Source organism: Macaca mulatta, chromosome 9 (genome assembly GCF_049350105.2).
Source record: "Macaca mulatta isolate MMU2019108-1 chromosome 9, T2T-MMU8v2.0, whole genome shotgun sequence".
Classification (NCBI taxonomy): Eukaryota; Metazoa; Chordata; class Mammalia; order Primates; family Cercopithecidae; genus Macaca; species Macaca mulatta.
This window is the reverse complement of record NC_133414.1, coordinates 1,134,413-1,155,425: the sequence shown is the minus strand read 5'-3', so window position 1 is coordinate 1,155,425 and position 21,013 is coordinate 1,134,413. Positions and strand designations below refer to the sequence as shown.

At 49.9% G+C, this 21,013-nt stretch overlaps 1 protein-coding gene across 4 annotated transcripts in view; it reads left to right on the top strand.

Annotated features, from left to right (window-relative positions):
* The window catches only part of DIP2C (disco interacting protein 2 homolog C), a 374,224-nt gene that overhangs the window by 192,774 nt on the left and 160,437 nt on the right, over positions 1-21,013 (top strand). For 2 of the 4 annotated variants that reach the window (XM_077945646.1, XM_077945645.1), the window contains exons 2-4: positions 4,609-4,680; positions 6,179-6,346; positions 15,263-15,373. In XM_077945646.1, the coding sequence (XP_077801772.1) occupies positions 4,609-4,680; positions 6,179-6,346; positions 15,263-15,373 (351 nt within the window). The remainder of the gene's footprint in view (positions 1-4,608; positions 4,681-6,178; positions 6,347-15,262; positions 15,374-21,013) is intronic. The other 2 variants (XM_077945649.1, XM_077945648.1) reach the window with 1 other exon arrangement.

Below are 21,013 nucleotides of genomic sequence, written 5' to 3'. Positions count from 1 at the left end.
GAGAAAAAGAATCCCTGCCTTCGGGGAGGGAAGGAAGCATCATCCGTCTGTCTCATTCGACCTTCTGCTGGTGACTTGGCCTCACTGCGGTTTTCACTTCCAAAGAATGATTTTCTGTAGATCTCTTTTCTTTGTGATTTTAATTTCTGCTTCTGAAATTTTAATTCTTATGGAAAGTCTCAGAATTATATAAGTAGCATTTTTTTAATGAAGTAGAAAATGTTTCAAAAGAGATCACTTTTATTTTTTTTCTCACTAAGGTTACAATTTCTGCATTTACTCTTCTGTCATACTTATTCCTAAAGTGAGAAGGAGAATAAACGGGTATCTTGATGTGGAAGCGGGAAAATGTGCTGTTTGGAATTTTACATGGAAAGCGCTGCAGCAGAGGCTCGGGTGGTTCGCGTTCTCTGACGGCAGCCTCCCAGAGGCTGTCCCCGGAGACGGGAGTTGACTTTTGAAATAGCCCTGGATGACGTTCCCGTTGCTTCCAGGTTTGGGGAATATGAACAAGCCTGCTGTGAGCAGTGGATATGCCTAGCGGGATAACAGACCCGTGATGGCCCCTGTTTAGAAACATGGGGAAGGACGTGCCCTTTCTCGGAGCATTTGCGCCTTTAGTTTAGCTGCACACTGACAACCACGTGCCCTGATGGACACAAGATGAGGGGGAGAGAAAGTCAGGAATTGATCATTCAGCCTGAACCAATGTGAAATGGAGGAAGCACCAGGCACCGTCAGATCCACCGTCTCCCTCGTGTGGAACGGAGGAACCACCAGGCACGGTCAGAGCCACTGTCTCCCTCTTGTGGAACGGAGGAAGCACCAGGGACCGTCAGAGCCACCGTCTCCCTCGTGTGGAACGGAGGAAGCACCAGGCACCGTCAGAGCCACCGTCTCCCTAGTGACAGCGTGGCATTGATTAAAGGTCAGGCCTTGGGCCCAACCCAAGGAGGTGTTCTGGGAGGATACTGTGCAGTCAGCCAGTTGGCTTCCGCCTGTCAGTCTCTCACCTCCCGCCACTGCCCTCTGTCCATCATCTCTGTCGTCTGTCTATATGCATCATGTTACCTACCTGTCACCTGTCGCCTATGATTGTATTCACACAGGAAACATTGGTTGCTTCAAAATAAAGGATGGCACATAAAAGCTGCTGCTAGGTTTGCACCTGTAAACCTGTAGCAAATCTATTATGGGAATCTGGTGGATCTCTGTCTACCAGATGCTGAGGCAGTTCCAGAGTTGAAAATAACTGGACTTTTCACATGAAAACGTAGCAGGTGCTTGTGAGCCTGGTCTGAGGGCTGCGGCATCCAGCACTTCGGCACATCAAGCCATCGCCTTCTGCATTTTGGTGATAGAATCGGTGTAAGTTTCCCCTCTGCCCGCCCCCCAGTCACTGAACAGGTAAATGATCGCCCCGCGTCTGCCCAGGTCTTCAGCGCACTCCCAGCCAGTCGCTTATCTGCAGGTCTCTGCGTCAGGCACAGGCATCTGTGTGTGTGGTACACGCAGGAGCACCCTGGCTTCAGTTCGTAAGACGACTGGGTTGGGGCACAGTTCTATGGGACGTTGTCTGGTTTTAAGGATAACTGTGTTTGTGTGTTACAAATAAACCATAAACAGTCATCCACGACATCACGCAAGCTACAGCGTGTGATTTGTGCTGTGGGCACCCAGAGGCGGCATCCAGGCAGGGCAGGGGCTGGGAGAGGGCAAAGCGGGAAGTAGACTTGCATTTCCTTTGGAGAAAGGCACTTCCCAGGCAGGTTAGAGAGTCAGGAGGACATACAGGGGCGTGAATATGCGAGGAAGGCCCAGGAAGCCAGGGCTGTGGCCTCTGGACACTGCACCAGCTTTAGAGTGTAAGACTCCGGATGTGGTTTTCATGGGACACGGTTTTGGAGCTGGACAGACTTTTGTCTTAGATCTGTGGTCCTGAGTGAGGAACGTAAGTACCATTTGTGCCTCAAATTCTCATCCGTAAAATAAGTTGTTAAAAGGATTAAACAGTGTTGTCTTTGGGGATGGGCCGGCAAACCCTCCTGTGAAGAGCTGGACAGAACTCTGTCTTGCCTTGCAGATTGGGAGGGAGCAGCCCGTGAGCACAGAGCATGTCTCCAGAAGTGGTCTGGAAGCTGGGCTCAGCCTGGAGACTTAGTTTGCAGACCCTGGTTTGGGGGAAGTGCGGGCCATGGAAGTTACTCAGTGGTGCCGTCCTTTCCCACCTCCTAGGTTTTGAGAGATGATAGTAACCTAGGATTTCTTGAAGTCTTGTCTGGAAATTTTCTTTGCTGATTGATTGGGGGCTCGATTTAAATCCAGCCAAATGCCTGCTCTTAAGTAGAGGCTTCTCCTCGTGTCTGGCCCTTCCCCATCCTGAGATTCACTGCGGAGCCTGTATGGTGAGGAACGTGAGAAGACACGTCTGGTTAGGCCTGCCAGGGTGACTCGGGGTGGGGGGGAGAGGAAGGAGCCACGGCCCGGAGGAACGCGCTGGGTTTCCTCCAGCTGGGGGCCTTGGCAATCGGAGCTTTCCGAATGTGAGACAGAGTACAACGTCAGTTTTCTTTGATGCTGGCATCAACTGAAAATGGAGGAGCAGCTCCCCATGCTTAAGTGTTCAATTGAGAAATTAGTGACTTGGGAGCTGAATGTTGGGTGTAGACAGGGCTTTCAGGATGGGACCTGATCATAGAATGCACGTTGCTGGAGGGGCCGGGAGAGCCGCTGGGCGCGTTGCTGGAGCGGCTGTGAGAGCGACCTTGGGCGCGTCGCTGGTGCTGAGGGCGTGTCCCGCTGTGCGGCGGGGCAGTTGCTCATCCATCGTCCCGGGTGCAGCTGTGTTCCATCCGCTTCTGGTCCTTTCTTTCCTGTTCGCTGGGGTGTTTCCTCAGTTGCAGGGAGCAGGCTCTGGGGGTGCCTCTAGATGCTGAGCAGGGGGCGGAGGGGGGTGGAGCAGCTTCCTCCTCACGCAGCCACCTTCAAGGCAGGACTGGGAACCACTGGGAGAACAGCGATCGGCTGCTGCTGCCTTTTCAGGGGATCCCAAGGCCGGGCGTGTGTGGATCCGGGGGCTTTCTGCTCTGCCCTTGTAGGTGGAACTCTCCCACCTTCTCTGCAGCAGGAGAGCGGAGCTCGGGTCGGCCTCTTGCTCTGTAATTCTGCTCTCAAGTGGGCTGAAGTGAAAGGGCTGGGGAGGGGGGTGCCTGCCAGTGAACCAGGTCTCCTGTGATTGATGGGCCTGGACAGAACTTCCAGGCTTCTGGCGTCTTGTTTCCTCAAAAGCAGATATTTTTCTCTGGTGGTGGGAGAGGCGCCGCAGTGTGTAGGGAAAGGAGTGAACCTGACTTCACAGCCAGCGTCCGAGGTGACTCGTCCCTGAGCTCCAGTGCACATGCACATGTGGCTGTTTGCTTCAGATTTTGGACATCTTTGTAAAATGGGTTAACAAGGCATTTCCAGAAGCGGCCGAGCAGTCTCGTAGCGGGCAGCCGATGGCTGCGGGTGTGGAGTGCCTGGCAAGCTTCAACACTTCTGCAGAAACCGTCCCTTTGTCGGCGGTGGCCGGCTGGCTAGTTAGCATCAAGGACACTCGTGGATGGGCAGATGCGGAGTCCGTGTCATTTGGTTCCCGGCTCCGTGTTCAGACGTCGGCCCTTGTGTTCCATGGCGGAGACGAGAACCCGTGTCGTGAGCTGTGAGTTGGTGGAGGCAGAGGTGGCACCCGAGAGTACCCGCCCTTCACTAGGAAAAGCGAACTGTGACCACCTTGTGTGTACATCATGGTAACTTGTCACTCGTTTGCTGTATTTTTATTAAAGCTTGAATTTTTAACTCTTCTAGGAATTACGGTTTGATCACTCTTAGAAAACAATACAATAGGTCCCAGAAAATGAAGGGCGAGTGAGGATGCCGCGCGCTGGAGTTGTGGTCGGGAAGGGCCTCTGCGGGTTGATGAGGTGGCTTTGCTCGCGCCGGCTCCAGGAGAGGCGCGGCTGCTGCGCGGCCCCCTTGCCGTCTGTGAGCTGGTGGCTTTAACGTGTGGATTCTCGCCTCACCACAAGCATCCTTCTCTTCTGGATTTCTGCAGGTTTCATGCCTTTCACTTCTTCCCTTGGCCTTCGTCACTCCTTTTTCAAAAACACTGGCGGCTCAAGTCCTTGTGACCGACACGCTTGATTAGGAAACGTCTCGTTAATGAAGAAGATGCTGATTGGTGCTGGTGTCGGCCATCCCAGCCCCGCCAGCCACAGGATCTGTCGTTGACTGAGTTAAACGAGCGCCCTCGCCACCGGGCTTGGCTTCCTGTGCCAGCGGGTGGGGATGAGATGGCAGGGATCTAACTCTGGACTTTATCCAGATAAATCAAGAAGGGGCCAGAAACAGGCGTGTGTTTAGCAAATGAGTTTCAGTGACTTAAACGCTGTGGGCTTTTGTTCGAGAGCAGGGGGAGGAACTGAAGTTGTATGATGTGCAGTGCTTGCTTTTAAAATTCTAACGATGAGGCACACAGAAGATACAGTGGTAACTGTTTTCTTGGGTGCCGCCGAATGATAAACTCTGTCCACTGAGACCATGCTGAACTTCGTTTTCCTTCTCTTGCAGGGGACATCACACAAAAAGGATATGAAAAGAAGAGGTCAAAGTTAATTGGAGCCTACCTTCCACAGCCTCCGAGTACGTAGCCCCGATGAGTAGCATGAGTCCTCTCATTTCACGTGTTCACTGCGTGCCAGAGAAACACCTGGAGGCAGATGTTCCCTGACTCTGCGTCGGCAGGAGGCGGCGTCTGGCGTTCATGCTCCAGGCATCCGGTTCCTTTGCGTGATCACATAGAAGGCACAGAGGATTTTTCTATGAGTGCCTAATTTAACGGGTGTTTTCTCTATAAGCAGAGATCAATATTGTGTTGATTACTTTAAAATGCTATGATTGTAAAAATACGAGCACATTAGTGATTTCAACGTATTTGGTTTAGAGGGCTATTTATTACTATTGATTCTGGTTTAATCCAAGGCATCTATTGGTGGCACAAGCCAAATCTAGACAGTGCTGTGATATGCCGCCCAGGACTCTGCAATTGTGAAAGCTGGTTGTGTGTTGAGATATGGTTGCAAACATACATGATTCTTCAGAAGGACAGTCGATTTCCCGCCAGCGTTTCTACATGTGCAGATTGGCAGCTTTCCTGCACTTGAGCTGGGTTCCGTAAATGTCAGGAAAAAAGAACCTCATATTAGACTGGGATTCTAGCACCTCAGTTCCCATCTGGCAAGCTCAGTTCAGCCCGAGAGGGACCTTGAAAATTAGCTAGTTTTGAGGAATGGCTTAAAGCTAACACAAGCAGTTTCTTTCTGAAACATAAGGCTAGCAACATAAATTTTAAAGGTGGAAACTGAGCTTCCATAGTTCTTATCGTTGCAACAAGATTTTAAAAGGTTTAAGGATGCACGTGGCCACACCTGCACAAACCCCAATTCTGTTCTTCCTGAGGCCCTGATGCCCATCCAGGGTCCTGTTGACTCAGCAAGGAAAACTTCCTGGGGCTCAGGCTCCAGGAAACTCAGTGTGGAGCTTCTGCTGTTGGTAGTTTTGTTTTGATTTCGTGTTTTCCTTACCTTGATTTTTGAGACAATGATGTAACAGTGAACGTGTTTGTGTGGACCTTGCTTAGCAGAGGCTTAAGTCAGGGAGAGATGCCGAGGAACCCAAGAGAAGGGAAGCAGAGGGCTGGGCTGGAACGCTGGGGCGAGAGGCTTCAGGGCGGTGCTGGGCAGATCCTCCGATGGCCTGCGCCCCCTCCCTCATTCTCTTCTCACGGAGCCACATGGCGATCACTGCCCCAGCCCTGTCCCTGTGAGTTCCCCTCTGCAGGTGCCCTCACGTCCTACAGGAAGGTGGGGGCTGACTAGGCCGTGGACGCTGTTGGTTTTAACTTTTGTGCCTTGCCAAACAAAAGTGAAACAGAAGCGGTTCCTCGCTTCCCAGGACGGTTCTCCAGCGCACTGTGCCTCCCGCAGTGACCTTGGCCGGGCGCGGAGGGTGGCCGCGCCCTGTGGTCCCCTTGGTGGTCTGTGTGCTGTCCTGCATGGGGTCGGCAGCTCTGCTCAGCGCTGTAACAAATTTAAAAAAAACTAAAGTTTGAATTAATTAGTTTTTTTTCAACTTGTTACAGCAGCGAATGGAGCTGCCGTGGTTCGGTGTAGACTGCAGCACAGTGAAGGAGCGCCGAGGAGAACATTCCGCTCTGCCCACATCGGGGTGTGCGACGTCCGAGAAGCCGCGGCCCGGGAGCGGGTGGCCAGCACCGCAGGGAACCGGCCTCTGTTTTACTTTCGTTTCGGTGAGCGCTGCTTTGCTGAGAGCCAGCCCCACAGCAGGGTACACGTTAGAAAAGGGGCCACCTGCCAAGTGCCATCCTGTACAGACGTGTCGGGCGTGGCCCGGGGGCCTGAGGTTCCCGTTCTCCAGTGAGCCAGGTCGCTCCGCGGGTCCAGAGCTCGCCAGAGACCGGGTGTGTCCCTGTGAGTCAGGGCCCTGTTCTGCGTGGCCTGTTGAAGTTGAATGTTGCTTTTACAATTCCACTTTCTCAGCGGGGCACCACTTAGAGAACACGTAAGAAGAATGCATGACAGATTATAAAACTTTTCTTAAAGCCACCGGTCTTCTACAGACGTTGGTCTTATAGCCAGAGACCCGATTACAGGATGAGCTGATGATTCTTGGCCTCTGAGATCGGCTAGAGGGAGTGATTTTGAGATTTCCATCTCTGAAGAGCAAAGTAAGGGTTTTTGAAATAGAAAAACCAGTTAATCATAGAGTATATTCTTAGAGGTAAAGATTCTGTTCAAAGGTCTAAATTACTTTGGTGGACAGTATTGTGAATATAGGAATTTCATGAGGCAAAAGGGGAGTTCAATGCATTTTCCAACAGGATGAAAAAAATCATATGTAGGTTGAAGTTTCAGGTTCATGTTCAGGGTTACACTTCAAAATGTGTTTTAAAATCACAAGGCCGGGTGTGGTGGCTCATGTCTGTGATCCCAGCACTTTGGGAGGCGAGGCAGGGGATTGCTTGAGACCAGCCTGGGCAACAAAGGGAGTCCCGATCTCTACAAAAGAAAAAATTAGGCATGATGGTGCGTGCCTGTGATCCCAGCTATCCGGGAGGCTGAAGCGGGAGGATTGCTTGAATCCAGAAGCGGGAGGATTGCTTGAATCCAAGAAGTCAAGGCTGCAGTGAGCTGTGATTGTGCCACCATATTCCAGCCTGGGGGACACAGCGAGACCCTGTTAAAAAATTGGTAAAATCAAGTCATAGAGGTAAACTTTATTGTTACAATTGGCCATCGGGGTCTCAGAAGAGGACACCCCGCCTCATCTCCTGGCCTCATCTCCTGGCCTCCACCGCGTTCCTCCTCTCCAGGCCCCTGGCTTGATGCCCTCGCGCCCTCAGGAGAAAGTGGCAGAGCTGATGATGACAGCGTTGGGTGTTAGCCACAAGGTCCGTTTCTGAATTCATCTGCCGGAAATGTGAGGAAAACAGGAGGAGGGACCGCCTGGGCCGCCTGATTCAGGCCCAGACACTGGACTCAGGCCGGGGGGTACTCAGGACACAGGGGCACTCGGGATGGGGGCAGTTAGGACAGGGGTGCTGGGGCCCAGCGAGGCTGCGTTTCCCTGCCAGCCTTCATTTGGAGACGCTGCTGGTGTTGCGTGAGCGTGCACCGTGTGCTCCTGTCCTGGGAAGCAGCGAGGAATGCAGATGTTTCCAAAGCTGAGGCTGCTTTCTTGGTTGGCCCCATGGGACGTGACTTCCTTTGTTGCAGGATCGTCTTTTTGTTCCCCTGTGCTGCTGCACACTTTTGCCTGTAAGGGGTTTGTGTTCTGATTAAATTCCACCCTTTTTTCTTAACATTTACATTCCTGTGTCCAGAAACTAAGTGTTTCTAGGATGTTTGGGATGTAGAATTATGAGTTCCAATGGGGGTTCCGTTCCCTGGGCCAGCCAGGCACATCCCAGCTGCTCAGGAGGGCAGCGTCTGTCGGGGCCTCCAGTCGAGATTCAGAAGCGAGTGTGGTGCTGAGCAGCTGCCTGGATCTAGCTGAGGAAGAGTGCCAGGAGCCAGGAAGATACGTGACTTGTATGTGCAGTGAAAGGCAGGTCAGAGAGAGTGCCCGGAAGATCATCTTCAGGGAGAAGACGTGGCTTAGGGAAGCTGCCCACTTGGCACTCACCCTTCTGTGGTTCAAACCCAGCCCTCATCAGTCTCTAAGCCCAGTCAAACTTGCAAACAGAGGAAATGGAATCCACTGCCTGGCACCCTCTTCAGGGATATCTTAATAACATCGTCGACTGGGATAACAAAGCCTCACTGCTTTTATGATGCAGGCTGTGGAGATTGAGAGTAAAACTTCGGTGTGGCTATAAATAGTGGAGCCTTCCTTGCTCAGATACAACTCCTCTTTCTCAACTTCTTACCTGATTGTCCATGAAATGTTTCTTGGTACTGAGTGATTTACGAAGATCCAATATTCCTCTCCAAGCCCAGCTTGCTTTTCCTTCAACAGCTGGACAGCTTGATGCCCAGGTGCAAGTTACAAGGACTCTGAGGGGGTCAGTCTGTGCCGCACAGTTTCCACTATGGGGTCGCGTGAGCAGCCTCCCCAGGGAACAGGCCTCCTGGGTCAGTGCGTGAAGCCCCACACAGTTTCCACCGGAGGCCTTGATGGCTGCCCTGGCCTGCAGGCTCGCGCTGTGCTGTTCAGCTGTTGACTCTGATCACAAACCCGGATTTATCTCAGTTTGCTGCCAGGGCTCCCAATGGCCATGCTGCTGTTCACATGAGGAACTCTGCTCAGGCCGTGCCCTTAGCCATGTCCAGGCAGTGTTTAAAGCTCAGTTCGGATTTCTCCCTTGATCCCTCAGTCTAGACCATCCAGATTCCCATCTCCGTGTCGTCCTGTCCCTGAAATACCACAGTCGTAGTTGGGCGGTGGTTACTAAATGCTCAGTCTCCACCCCAACCCCCAGCAGCAGCACCTAAGTCACCTGAGGCCCCGGCCACCTGCTCACGGAAAGTGGACGTTGGGCAGGTATTTGCTGAATGGATTCCGGGGTGCGGCACAGAGGGGCTGAGTCTGCACATGGGGGCGGGCCGGGGCGGTGCTTGCTTCTCCCCCACACGGTCCCCACCGTGGTACGAGGATGGATGTGCAGTGTCCCTGAGGGCAGACGCCACCATGCCCACGTGACGCCCTAAACAGGCACCGCAGAACTTCCACTGCCTCAGGCGTCTATCTGGGCCACAGTTTCTTTTATTCTTGATTTGGATAAATTTAAATGGCAGATGGTAACATGTAAGTGCTAACTAATGATCAGAATGACAGTGGGTAACATATACCTCAGCACCATCCAGTCCATGGAATTATCTTTTCGGGACTTGGCTCACATCCCAGTGTTTGATCCTGTAACTGGATCACCTGTTCTCATGAGAACAGCTGCTCTGGCCTGAGTGCTGTTGCTTGCAGTGGCTGCCTTGCCCTGTCCCCATGGAGAGGGCTTCCTTTGAGGTCCTGTTGCAGATTGTCCCACTAGGCTTTGACAGTCATGTGAGGGAAGAGGTGCCCCGGAGTTGGCATTTGTGAATCTGGCACTTTGGTTACATATGGAATGAGAAACTTTCCTATATTTAAGTACATAAATGCTGTTTTGTTTTGTTTAGTCTTTAGAAGACGTGGCTGGCTGACCCCAGCCTGTTTGCCTGGGACGGCCGTTGGTTGTTCCTGATTCTTCGTGTCAGCAGAGCTGTGCTTTCCCAGGGCAGGTGCACAGCGGGTTCATGCTATGAGAGTTACAGTCCGGTGACCCCAGGGTAGCCCTTCCCGCACGGCAAGTACTGGGGCAGGGACCGCCTCCTCACCTGGGCTGAAGGTCCCGGGGACTTGTCCCTGGCTGGTGGCCTCCACTTAGTGGTGAGGCCATGCGGCAGCTCACAAGGTGAGGATCTTTAAACTTCAATCCCAGAGGAGGGGAAACGTGGGTGTCCAGATTGCACTGCCTGTGACAGCATGAATCCTTCTAGACCAAGTTGCTGCAGTGAGAGGTGGACCACCTGTGTTCCAGGTCAGCCGTGTTCCGAGGGTACCACGCTCAGCTGCTGGAGACGTGTTCTGTCACACGCAGCTGTCGGTTTGATCCGTGCATTTGTTTCCTGGTCTTTTTAGCAATATTTAGTGAATCGCGTTCCTCCTCCCAGATGTCAGGCGCTAGGGAGGGAGTGCAGCTGAGCCCACGCCGTGCAGTGTGTCTCCAGTGGGGAGGGTAGCACCCACTTTGGAGCTCCGCATGTGGGTTTTGTGAAAAATCCAAGGTGTAAGCAAAGTGCGGAAACGTGAAACCCTGGCCCTGATGGTGAGATTGGCATCTCATCCAGCGAACGTGGACCGGGGCTCAGGCTGGTGGATGAGATACAGATGTCAGACTCTCCTGACCCCGGATCACTGGCAATTTCCAATGCTTGAGTCCCTAACCGAGTTAAACTAGTATAACAGGAAAAGGGTTGTTAAGGAAATGTATAGTGATTTGCGGCAAAGATTTGGGTTCATGAAAGATGGATAGAAAGGAGGACAGCGTGGGGCCGGGCGCAGTGGCTCTTGCCTGTAATTCCAGCACTTTGGGAGGCTGAGGCCGGGCAAACCACGAGGTCAGGAGTTTAAGCTCAGCCTGGCCAACATGGTAAAACCCCATCTCTACTAAAAAACACAAAAATTAGCCCGGCATGGTGTAATCCCAGCTCCTCGGGAGGCTGAGGGAGGAGAATTTCTTGAACCTGGGAGGCGGAGGTTGCAGTGAGCTGAGATTGCACCGTTGCCCTCCAGCCTGGCGACAGAGCAAGACTCCATCTAAAAAAACAACAAAGGACAGTGTGAGAATTCACAGGGTCGGGGCGGGCAGGTGTCAGGTGCTTAGGATGGAATTTCAGTCTTTCCATTGTATGGTGTTCCCATCTGAGTAAATACAAAGAAAATTATTAAATTTCTTACCTGTGTGTTTACAACAGTTGTCTTGTTTGCTTTCTGGCAAAGTCCTTGATTGCACTTATTTTAAAAAACAAGTTCTGCGATATGAACAAGAGCATGTAATGGAGGCCTGGAGAGAATTCAGAAACTGCTTTGGGACAGACCTGAAATACAGAAAAGTCCCCTGCAGTTCCACGAAGGGCCCAGGGCAGGCTTCTCGTGCAGGACGCTCCTGTGGAGGCCGGCGTGCTTGCCCTTGGGTGCCCGGGAAAGAGGCCAGGAGAAGCCTGTTGGCCCTCCCCCTCCCCCTCCCCCCCCTCCCCCCCTCCCCCCCTCCCCCCCTCCCCCTCTCCCCCGGGAGCTGAGGTCAGCCATAGAGACGGATGCGTCTGCAGCCCCAGCACTCCCGGACACGGGATGAGTGAGAATAAGATGGGAATTCGGATGTATCTGCAGCTCCAGCACTCCCGGACATGGGATGAGTGAAAATAAGATGGGAATTTGGATATATCTACACCCCCAGCATGCTGGGACAGGGGATTAGTTGAGAATAAGATGGGAATTTGGAGCAAGGCCTTCTCATCTTGAAATCCTACATACTTTTAAAATTTGTTTTTCTCCACACATTTGTGATGATTTCTTTTAAAAATATGTTGAAAATCAAGATTTTCAGTGTATTTATCTGAATTTACAAATCAGTGGAAATTGAGAAGTTTAGAAATACAGTAGACGTTTTTCTAGTGCGTTTAACATCCTGAGTAACTGCATCGTGTCCATGTTGCCGGGCCCCCAGCCTGTGGAGGCTGCTGTGGTGTTGGCGGCCGCCCCCTTCCCAGGGACCACGCCAGCCTCTCCCCTGATCACGCCTTCTGTCAAGAGGCTTCCAGTCTTTGTGACGCGCCTGAGAGCTGGTTTTCAACCACAGTTCCCCAAACCAAAGGTGACTATGAACGTGAGCTCTCGGCAGCGCAGAGCACTATGCTGTGGTCGTGCATCTTAGTGATCATTCGTGTTTGTGCTACCAAGAGGCGTCCGTTCCAGCAGCCATGCTTGGTTTCCCTGTGATGGGGGCAGTGGGGACGCCCCTGGGTCCTGTGCGGTCACAGGACAGAATCCAGTTGAGCGACGCCTATTCAATTGTGGCTTTCTTCTTCCCAGAGCACACCATTAAGCCACCTGCAGCCTCATTTGGGATGACGTCAGAGGAAAATGAATGAAGGAAACGTGCATGTTCATACTTGTTTCTTTTGCTGTCTTATTGCAACCTGTAGAAGCTAGTCTTCCGTTTTATTCATTTGTTTTCAAACTTTTGTTGCAAACTCTGCATTTCCACCTATGAGAGGAGATATTCACAAGGTTGGTATGCAGAAGTAGCTTTCTGAGACCAGACACATAAGGCCTGTGAGAAGCCGAGCAGCAGCCCAGAACTACGTACACCGTCATCCGTGGGCACCAAGAGGTGGTTAGGGTTGGAGGTAATCCTAAGAAGCACGTTCGCATGGACTGGATAGGTGTGATATTGACATTGAAGGTGAAGCATTAAAAACGTCCGGCCACTGGTTACACTTGGCAACTTGGAAGTGTGCATTTATCTCTGTTTCTCCAAACTGTGCTAAGATGTCAGTGACTGTAAGTCCACAGCACAAGAGAAGTCAAGTAGAGGAATTTGTGGTTCATCATTTAGTAAAATGGAGAAAGCCAAGATGGAGACACACGGGACAGCCGTGGGTGCTGTACACGTGGAAGCCAGAGAACGGTGTCCAGGAAGCAGGCGGCCACCTCTTCCCCCCCTTCCCCCCCTTCCCCCCCTTCCCAGCCATGTGTGTTATCTGGAGAAATTAAACCGGGGAGGCTCCAGATTTGGGGGTGGTACTGAAAACAGTCCCCAGGTCAGAGCACACGTGGAGGAAACAGCCCAGCCCAGAGGGATGAACGTGCCTGTGTTTGGTTATGAAACAGGAGAGGAGAGGACTCTTCAGGCAAATGAAACAGCCCTGATGAAGCCCTCCTGGGGGAGAGATTTGGTCGTGTGCCCCCATGAGAAGAAAAACCTGGTATGCAGCAAAAAGATTATCGAGGGAGGAAAGAAAAGGAATGGGTATTACAACCTGGCTTGCAGATCCTCCAGTGGGAATGAAAAAGATTATCAAAGAAGAGAAAGGAATGGATATTACATAAAGATTATAGCATCAGAATGATGTTTAACTTCTCACCAATAATGGAAATGAAAGGCAATGAATAGAAGTAACTTTCACCTAGAAGTCCATATCTAGGAGAAAGACCCAGTCTCACTGGGGTAGAGAAAGAAGCACTTTCGGACACGTGGGGCCCCCAAGTGTTCCTTCTCGTCCACCCTTTCTGAAGCAATCAAGGTGCTCCTTTAGGATGGGAGAGGAGGGGCGTCGAGGGGCTGAGAACGAGTGACCAACATAGTGAGCAGCACGGCCAGTGGGAAGAAAGGCACCCAGTGACAGTAGCACGTTGGGGATCAGGGCGGGGCTCCAAGAGAATTTCCAGGAAAATCAGAGATTCTCACCAGGTTGTCAGTGTTTGATCGTGGGCGAGAAAGTGTGGGAGAGAGTTTTTCAGTTCTGCGGAAGAACTGTGAAAGGGTTGGCAATAGGTACATCGAAAGCCAGGATAATGGAAAATAGATAAAAAGTATTAACTCCAGAATCACTGAAAAGCATAAGATAGGATGGTATTTATAGCACGCTGCAGACCCTGACGTGATGACCACAGTGGTGTAAGGGGTGGTGTCTAAAGGACAATTCAGGAAGTTGTGTGGTAAGTCTGTGTTTATGAACGTAAGTGCCAGGTAACTATTTTTTATGTGAGACTTGATAACACTCTGATTTCCTAAATCCTAAAATGCATCTGTTTGATAAAAAGGTAATTGAAGATCATTTTTAAAGGATCATTTGTAGATGATTGCAAGAGGTTGGTAGCAGCAGTTTGTTCCTCAGGAACTGATGGTGATTTGGATGCTGCTTGAAAGAAGAGCACATGAGACTTAACCAAATGACAGGGTGGGGGAGCGGTGACGGGGTGTGGAGCTGTGCTTCATTTAGTTCTGAACTCGCCAGCCTGATACATAGGGTCTGCACACACACCATGAAAAGCTGGTGTGCAGAAACCACCTGAGTGAGAGGAACATGAAGCCCACAGATTGACTCGACAGCTGTCATAAGAGCCCATAGTGGAAAACCAGGGACTAAATATTTCTTTTGTTAACTTAAAGCTTTATTTCTGGTTTATTTTCAATCAAATATTACTGATTCATTTCTGAAGAAGCATCTGTTAGTGATTGGTGCTCAGTCTCAGAGCAGTTCTTCACGGAACTGTGACGATGACATCCTCCCTGTGGACTCAGAGCAGTTCTTGACGGAATGTGAGGATGACGTCCTTTCTATGGTATCAGAGCCGTTCACAGAACTGTGGGGATGACATTTTCCCTGTGGTATCAGAGCAGTTCTTCGTGGAACCGTGATGATGATGTCCTTCCTTTGGGGGCTTCGTTTCATCCAGTTGTGTTCCTTGCCACTCTGTTATTACCCGAGTATAACCAATACCGTGACAGGTGGAGTCACGTCAGTGTTTTGACCAATACTATTAAATTGTTTTTATCTGACCACATTAACGTTTTTTGGTAATTCATCAAATAATTGTAATTCATAGTTGAATATAATCTGTTAAACCACTTGGCATCAAATGGAGTGAGTTTCCAGAGAGTAATCTGGAATGAGCAAAGCTGGACATTCGTGGTATGTCCTGGTTACCTGAATTGTACTGTTAAATTATCCTGTAAGATTTATTTTAAAAATTGCTTTAATAATTAAGTTTTAAATTTTCTTAAGAACTTATACAGCCCATTCTGTATATTGACAACATGAAAGGTCGTAACTTGAGTCTGTGTCTTGGGCCCTGTTTCTCTAACTCCCAGGAATTCAGTTGCTACCTGTGGCTGAGTTTGTGTCTCTCCCTGCCTGTCAGTGGACCCTTGTGCTGTGAGAGGGGCCGTGGTGGCGTCCAGGCAGGAGGGGTCTCCCCGGCTGGGGGAGAGCTTCCCCCGCAGTCCTGGCCCTCCTGCCTGTGGGCTCTGAGGTGCCGCCATGCCCAGTCCCATGGGTAACTCTGGCTTTGCTGTGGGGATGGAGGGAATGATTTGCTGGAGTCCGCTGAGCACAGCCACGCCTCACTCTTCTCTATTCCCTCTTCCCTCTTCCCTGAAATCCAGGGGTGGACCAAGCTTTGCCGCAAGAACGCCGGGCTCCTGTCACTCCTTCCTCTGCCTCTCGCTACCACCGCCGAAGGTCTTCAGGGTCACGAGATGAGCGCTATCGGTCAGGTAAGCGCGGGGTGGGGTGTGGCAATATGTCCATCTGCTGCCTGTGTCAGGAGGGTGTCTGTGCCCAGCCACTGGGCGAGGCAGAAGCACGGTGGGTGTGGGCCTCCAGCTTTCTGTGCATACACACCCTGCTGGGAGACCCCAGTGTCTGGTACATAGCTGTTCACGTGGTTTACAAGCCCACGTTGTCTACCATTCAGAATTTCACACTAATTGAAAAGATTATAATCTCGTGCCAAATTTTTCTCATTTTTAGGCATCACTGTTAAATAACTTTTTAATTGTGGTTGCTAGCAAGTTTTTTCTTCTCCTTACCCTCAGTGATTTGTTTTCCAGGTCTACTTTTCTAACCAGAAATGAAAACCACACATTGTCATGTGTTTCCTGTTTGTTGTTCCTCCGTGTTTTATGATGTCATCTGCACAGGGCTGTCTGGAGACTGAGTTGCCACTGCCACCTGGGCTTGGCCAGTTGAAATTTCATTAACTTAGTAACAGAAAACTCAGGCTGTCAGGCATAGTGGCGGGCACCTGCAGTTCCAGCTACTCAGCAGGCTGAGGCAGGAGAAATGCTTGAACCTGGGAGGCGGAGGTTGCAGTGAGCTGAGATCACGCTACTGTACCCCAACCCAGTCTGGGAGACAGGGCAAAACTCCATCACAGAAACAAAAACTCTGGCTGCGATTGATGTCTGAATTACTCTGAAAGAGTTTTTCCAACATGTAGGTTAAAGTTGCTTCTTTAAAAGAAAATTACCTGTGAATTCTTGTGTAGTTCCCAGGGCCGCGGTGAGGGCAGGGGTGGGTCGCTGGTGATGGACCCGATGCGTGAATCCCTTTGTTTATCAAATGCCCTTCACTGGCGTTCTCACGTCGTTCTCACATGGAGCTTTCATGATAAGCAGGTGAAGTTGTGGCTGTTGTCTCCTGTGTCAGAAGAAAAAACGGAGTCTAAGGGATGACGGAACTCACCCGGTGGTGGAGGAAAGGCTGTGAGTCTGGGAACTCACCCGGTGGTGGAGGAAAGGCTGTGAGTCTCAGCTGTGCTGTAACGAATCTCTCGGTCCACACAGGCTTGTGTGATCAGCCGCTTCTGCATCCTCCTCAGTCGCCGTCTGGCCTCCTGGCTCTGCTCTTCTTTCTAGAGAGGTTTTATGGCCTCGGGGAGTGTCACCCGTGCAAACGAGAAGGACACACCTGAGAGCCTGAATGAAAAGCCGGTGCCGCCTCCACGGTGCCCCTGCTGCCTTCTCCAAGGAGGCTTTGACCCCAGGAAAACATGTGGGGATGAAACGAAGGAGGATTTGCTCCCAAATCCAACCTCCGTTGTTTCACAGCGGTCTTAAGCCCTGACACACATTGACATCTTCTCTTACTCACGTGGGTGTCTCGGAGGCCCCTGTCGAGTTCGGGAGTGTGGAGGTGCCCGCGTGCTGTCAGCCTGCGGTGAACGCTTCCCTCACCATGTGTCAATGCTGCTGTGCAGGCGCCCTGTCTGTGAACACAACACACCCAGACGTGCACGCAGGCATGAGTTCACGTCGCTTCAGTTCTCACGGAAGCCAGTGTGGGTCTGTCTTCCATTTTATAGATGAGGAAACAAATTCAGGGAGGCTGCCCGATGGCTGACGATCACACGGGGCCGCTCCTCGCAGGAGGATGCAAGCCCAGCTTTGGCCTGACATCTTACCACACAGGAGAGGAAGATCCACATCAGTCACCATTGCATCTGTTTCCTACCTTCTCTCTCCACGATGCTGCAGCGGGGTTGATGAACCCTGTGTTTACCTTCGGATCGTGCCATCTTCACAATCCCAGCTACTCCACGAGATAAGTGTGGCGGGTTGTGGTTGTCTCACACTCTTCTCTCTCGATAAAAGCCTGAGAGGTGGGTGTAGCAGGAGATGGTGATCTCTTGGCTTCGGGCGCGTTTTCTGTTCACCCGTGCACCTTACCTCACCTCTTCAAAGGCAGGAAGGCGTGGCGGGGAGAGGCACAGGGCGGGGGGGTGGCTGAGAGTGGGAGGGTGGGTGGAGGAGACCGACGCTTCAGCTCAGACTGCAGGCTCTGCCCTGGAGGGGAAGCCAGACCCAACATGAGAAGTATGGTTCATTTCTGCTGTTTCTGTAAAATTGTGAAATACGGCACCTCTTCATACACAATCCCTCCCGTTCCCCATCCTGACTCATGTCTCCACTGCCGTTATAACCACATGACACTCTGTCCATCTGTCTGCATATCTGTGTATTCGTTATTTATCTACCTGTCAGTCATCCATTTATCAACCTCTCTACGCATTCACCAATCATCTACTTACCTATCAATCACCCATTTATGTCCACCATCCATCCATCATCAGACATCTTATCCATTTACCCAATTACTCAGCCATTCTTCCACCATCCACCTCCCTACCTCTCACCTTCTCCCGTAAGAATATGAGGTCCACACAGGCCAGGATCTCTGTTTTGTTCATTTGTGTGGGCCATGCACCTGAAATATTGCCTGGCTTCTATATTTTGAAGGAAGATGAGGGAGCATGACATGTTTGGGGAAGGGCAAGAAGTCAGGTAGGAGGGGCCGGTTATAGCATCTTGAGCATCATGCTGGGAAATTTGGACTTCGTCCTGAAGATGATGGGGAACCACTTGAAGATTTTAGGCAAAGGGCCAGTCAGGGCTTGAAGATCACGTTAGCAGCAGCATGGAGCCTGGGCTTGAAAGTGGGGGAGTCTGAACATCCCTGAATGCCTGAAACTGATGTGTACTTAAGAGATATGTCGGGGCTGGGCGCTGTGGCTCATGCCTGTAATCCCAGCACTTTTGGAGACCGAGGCAGGTTGATCACCTGAGGTCAGGAGTTTGAGACCAGTCTGGCCAATATGGCACAACCTCATGTCTACGGAAAGTACAAAATTAGCCGGGCGTGTGGTGGCTCATGCCTGTAATTCCAGCTACTCCAGAGGCTGAGGCAGGAGAATCTCTTGAACCCAGGAGGCAGAGGTTGCAGTGACCCGAGATCACACCACTGCACTCTAGCCTGGGCGACAGAGTGAGACTGTGTCTCCAAAAAAAAAAAAAAAAAAAAACAAAAAAAAAAACTCAGTATCAGTGAGATTTGAGAAATGCTCACAAGATAATAGCAGTAAGACCTGAATGTTGGGTTAACAAGGAGGAACATGAAATCAGGGTGACCTTGATGTCCGTATCATACTGAATGGGCAAAAAGTGGAAGCATTCCCTTTGAAAACTGGCACAAGACAAGGATGCCCTCTTTCACCACTCCTATTCAAGGTAGTAGTGGAAATTCTGGCCATGGCAGTCAGGCAAGAGAAAGAAAGGGTATTCAAATAGGAAGAGAGGAAGTCAAACTGTTTGTTTAGAGATGACATGATTTTATATTTGGAAAACCCCATCATCTCAGCCTAAAATCTCCTTAAGCTGATAAGCAACTTCAGCAAAGTCTCAGGATACAAAAATCATTGTGCAAAAATCACAAGCATTCCTATACACCAACAACAGAGAGCCAAATCATGAGTGAACTCCCATTCAGAATTGCTTCAAAGAATAAAATACCTAGGAATCCAACTTACAAGGGATGTGAAGGACTTCTTTAAGGAGAACTACAAAACCACTGCTCAAAGAAATGAGAGGACGTAAACAAATGAAGAAACATTCCATGCTCATGGATAGGAAGAATCAATATGAAAATGGCCATATTGCCCAAAGTAATTTATAGATTGAATGCTATCCCCATCGAGCTACCATTGATTTTCTTCACAGAATTGGGAAAAACTACTTCAAATTTCATATGGAACCAAAAAAAGCCCGCATAGCCAAGACAATCCTAAGCAAAAAGAACAAAGCTGGAGGCCTCATGCTACCTGACTTCAAAGTGTACTGACAAGGCTACAGTAACCAAAACGGCATGATACTGAAATGCAACATGCTTTGGTACTGGTACCAAAACAGATATATAGACCAATGAAAGAGAAGAAATGCCTCAGAAATAACACCACACATCTATAACCATCTGATCTTTGACAAAGCTGACAAAAGCAATGGGGGAAAGGATTGCCTATTTAATAAATGGTGTTGGGAAAACAGGCTAGCCATATGCAGAAACTGAAACTTGACGCCTTCTGTACACCTTATACAAAAATTAAGTTGGATTAAAGACTTAAACAGAAGACCTAAAACCATAAAAACCCTAGAAGAAAACCTAGGCAATACCATTCAGGACAAAGGCGTGGCCAAAGACTTCATGACTAAAACACCAAAAGCAATGGCAGCAAAAGCCAAAATTGACAAATGGGATCTAAACTAAAGCACTTCTGCACGGCAAAGGAAACCACCATCAGAGTTAATAGGCACCCTACAAAATGGGAAAAAATTTTTGCAATCCATCCGTCTGACAAAGGGCTAATATCCAGAATCTACAAAGAACTTAAACACATTTACAAGAAGAAAACAACCCCATCAAGTTGATGAAGGATGTGAACAGCCACTTTGCAAAAGAAGACATGCGGCTAATAAACATATGAAAAAAAGCTCATCACTAGTTGTTAGAGAAATGCAAATTAAAACCCCAATGAGATACCGTCTCATGCCAGTTAGAATGGTGATCACTAAAAAGTCAGGAAACAACAGATGCTGGAGAGGATGTGGAGAAACACCATTGGTGGGACTGTAAACTAGTTCAACCATTGTGGAAGACAGTGTGGCAATTCCTCAAGGATCTAGAACCAGAAATACCATTTGACCCAGCCATCCCATTACTGGGTATATACCCAAAGGATTATAAATCATGCTACTATAAAGACACATGCACATGTATATTTATTGCGGCACTGTTCACAATAGCAAAGACTTGGAACCAACCCAAATGCCCATCAATGATAGGCTGGATAAAGAAAATATGGCATATATACACCATGGAATACTATGCAGCCATAAAAAACGGTGAGTTCATGTCCTTTTCAGGGACATGGATGAAGCAGGAAGCCATCATTCTCAGCCAACTAATACAAGAACAGAAAACTAAACACCACATGTTCTTACTCATAAATGGGAGTTGAACAATGAGAACATACGGACACGGGAACATCACACACGGGGGCCTGTTGGGGACTGGGGGACTAGAGGAGGGATAGCATTAGGAGAAATGCCTAATGTAGATGACAGGTTGATGAGTGCAGCAAACCACCATGGCACATGTATACTGGTTACTTTCCGGCCTCTCTGTAGGTGGAAATATCCTTGACCACTTTCGGTGCTCATCCTCAAAGATACTTAGAAATACTAAAAGGTCACTGCCTTCTGTCCTAACTGCCGAGTTTCCAGATGATTTTCTCCTGTCTTTTTAAGTATTTGCATTTTAGGCATTTGCTGGAGTCCGTGACACTGTGTGTCCAGCATGACCAGCGAATCTTGTTACTCTCATGACGTCCGCGCACATATCTGTTGACTCCTCTGCAATCCTGCCTGGTACCTTTACCCGGGATATTTCTGTTTCTCATGGTTTCCAGTCCATGACCTCTCATCTGGTGTCTCAATTGACGTGGCTGGGTAAAACTGTATTCAGGGCATTTGTAATTAAGGCTTTGGAGGACACTTGATCATCAGATGCTTTCATGGATTTCT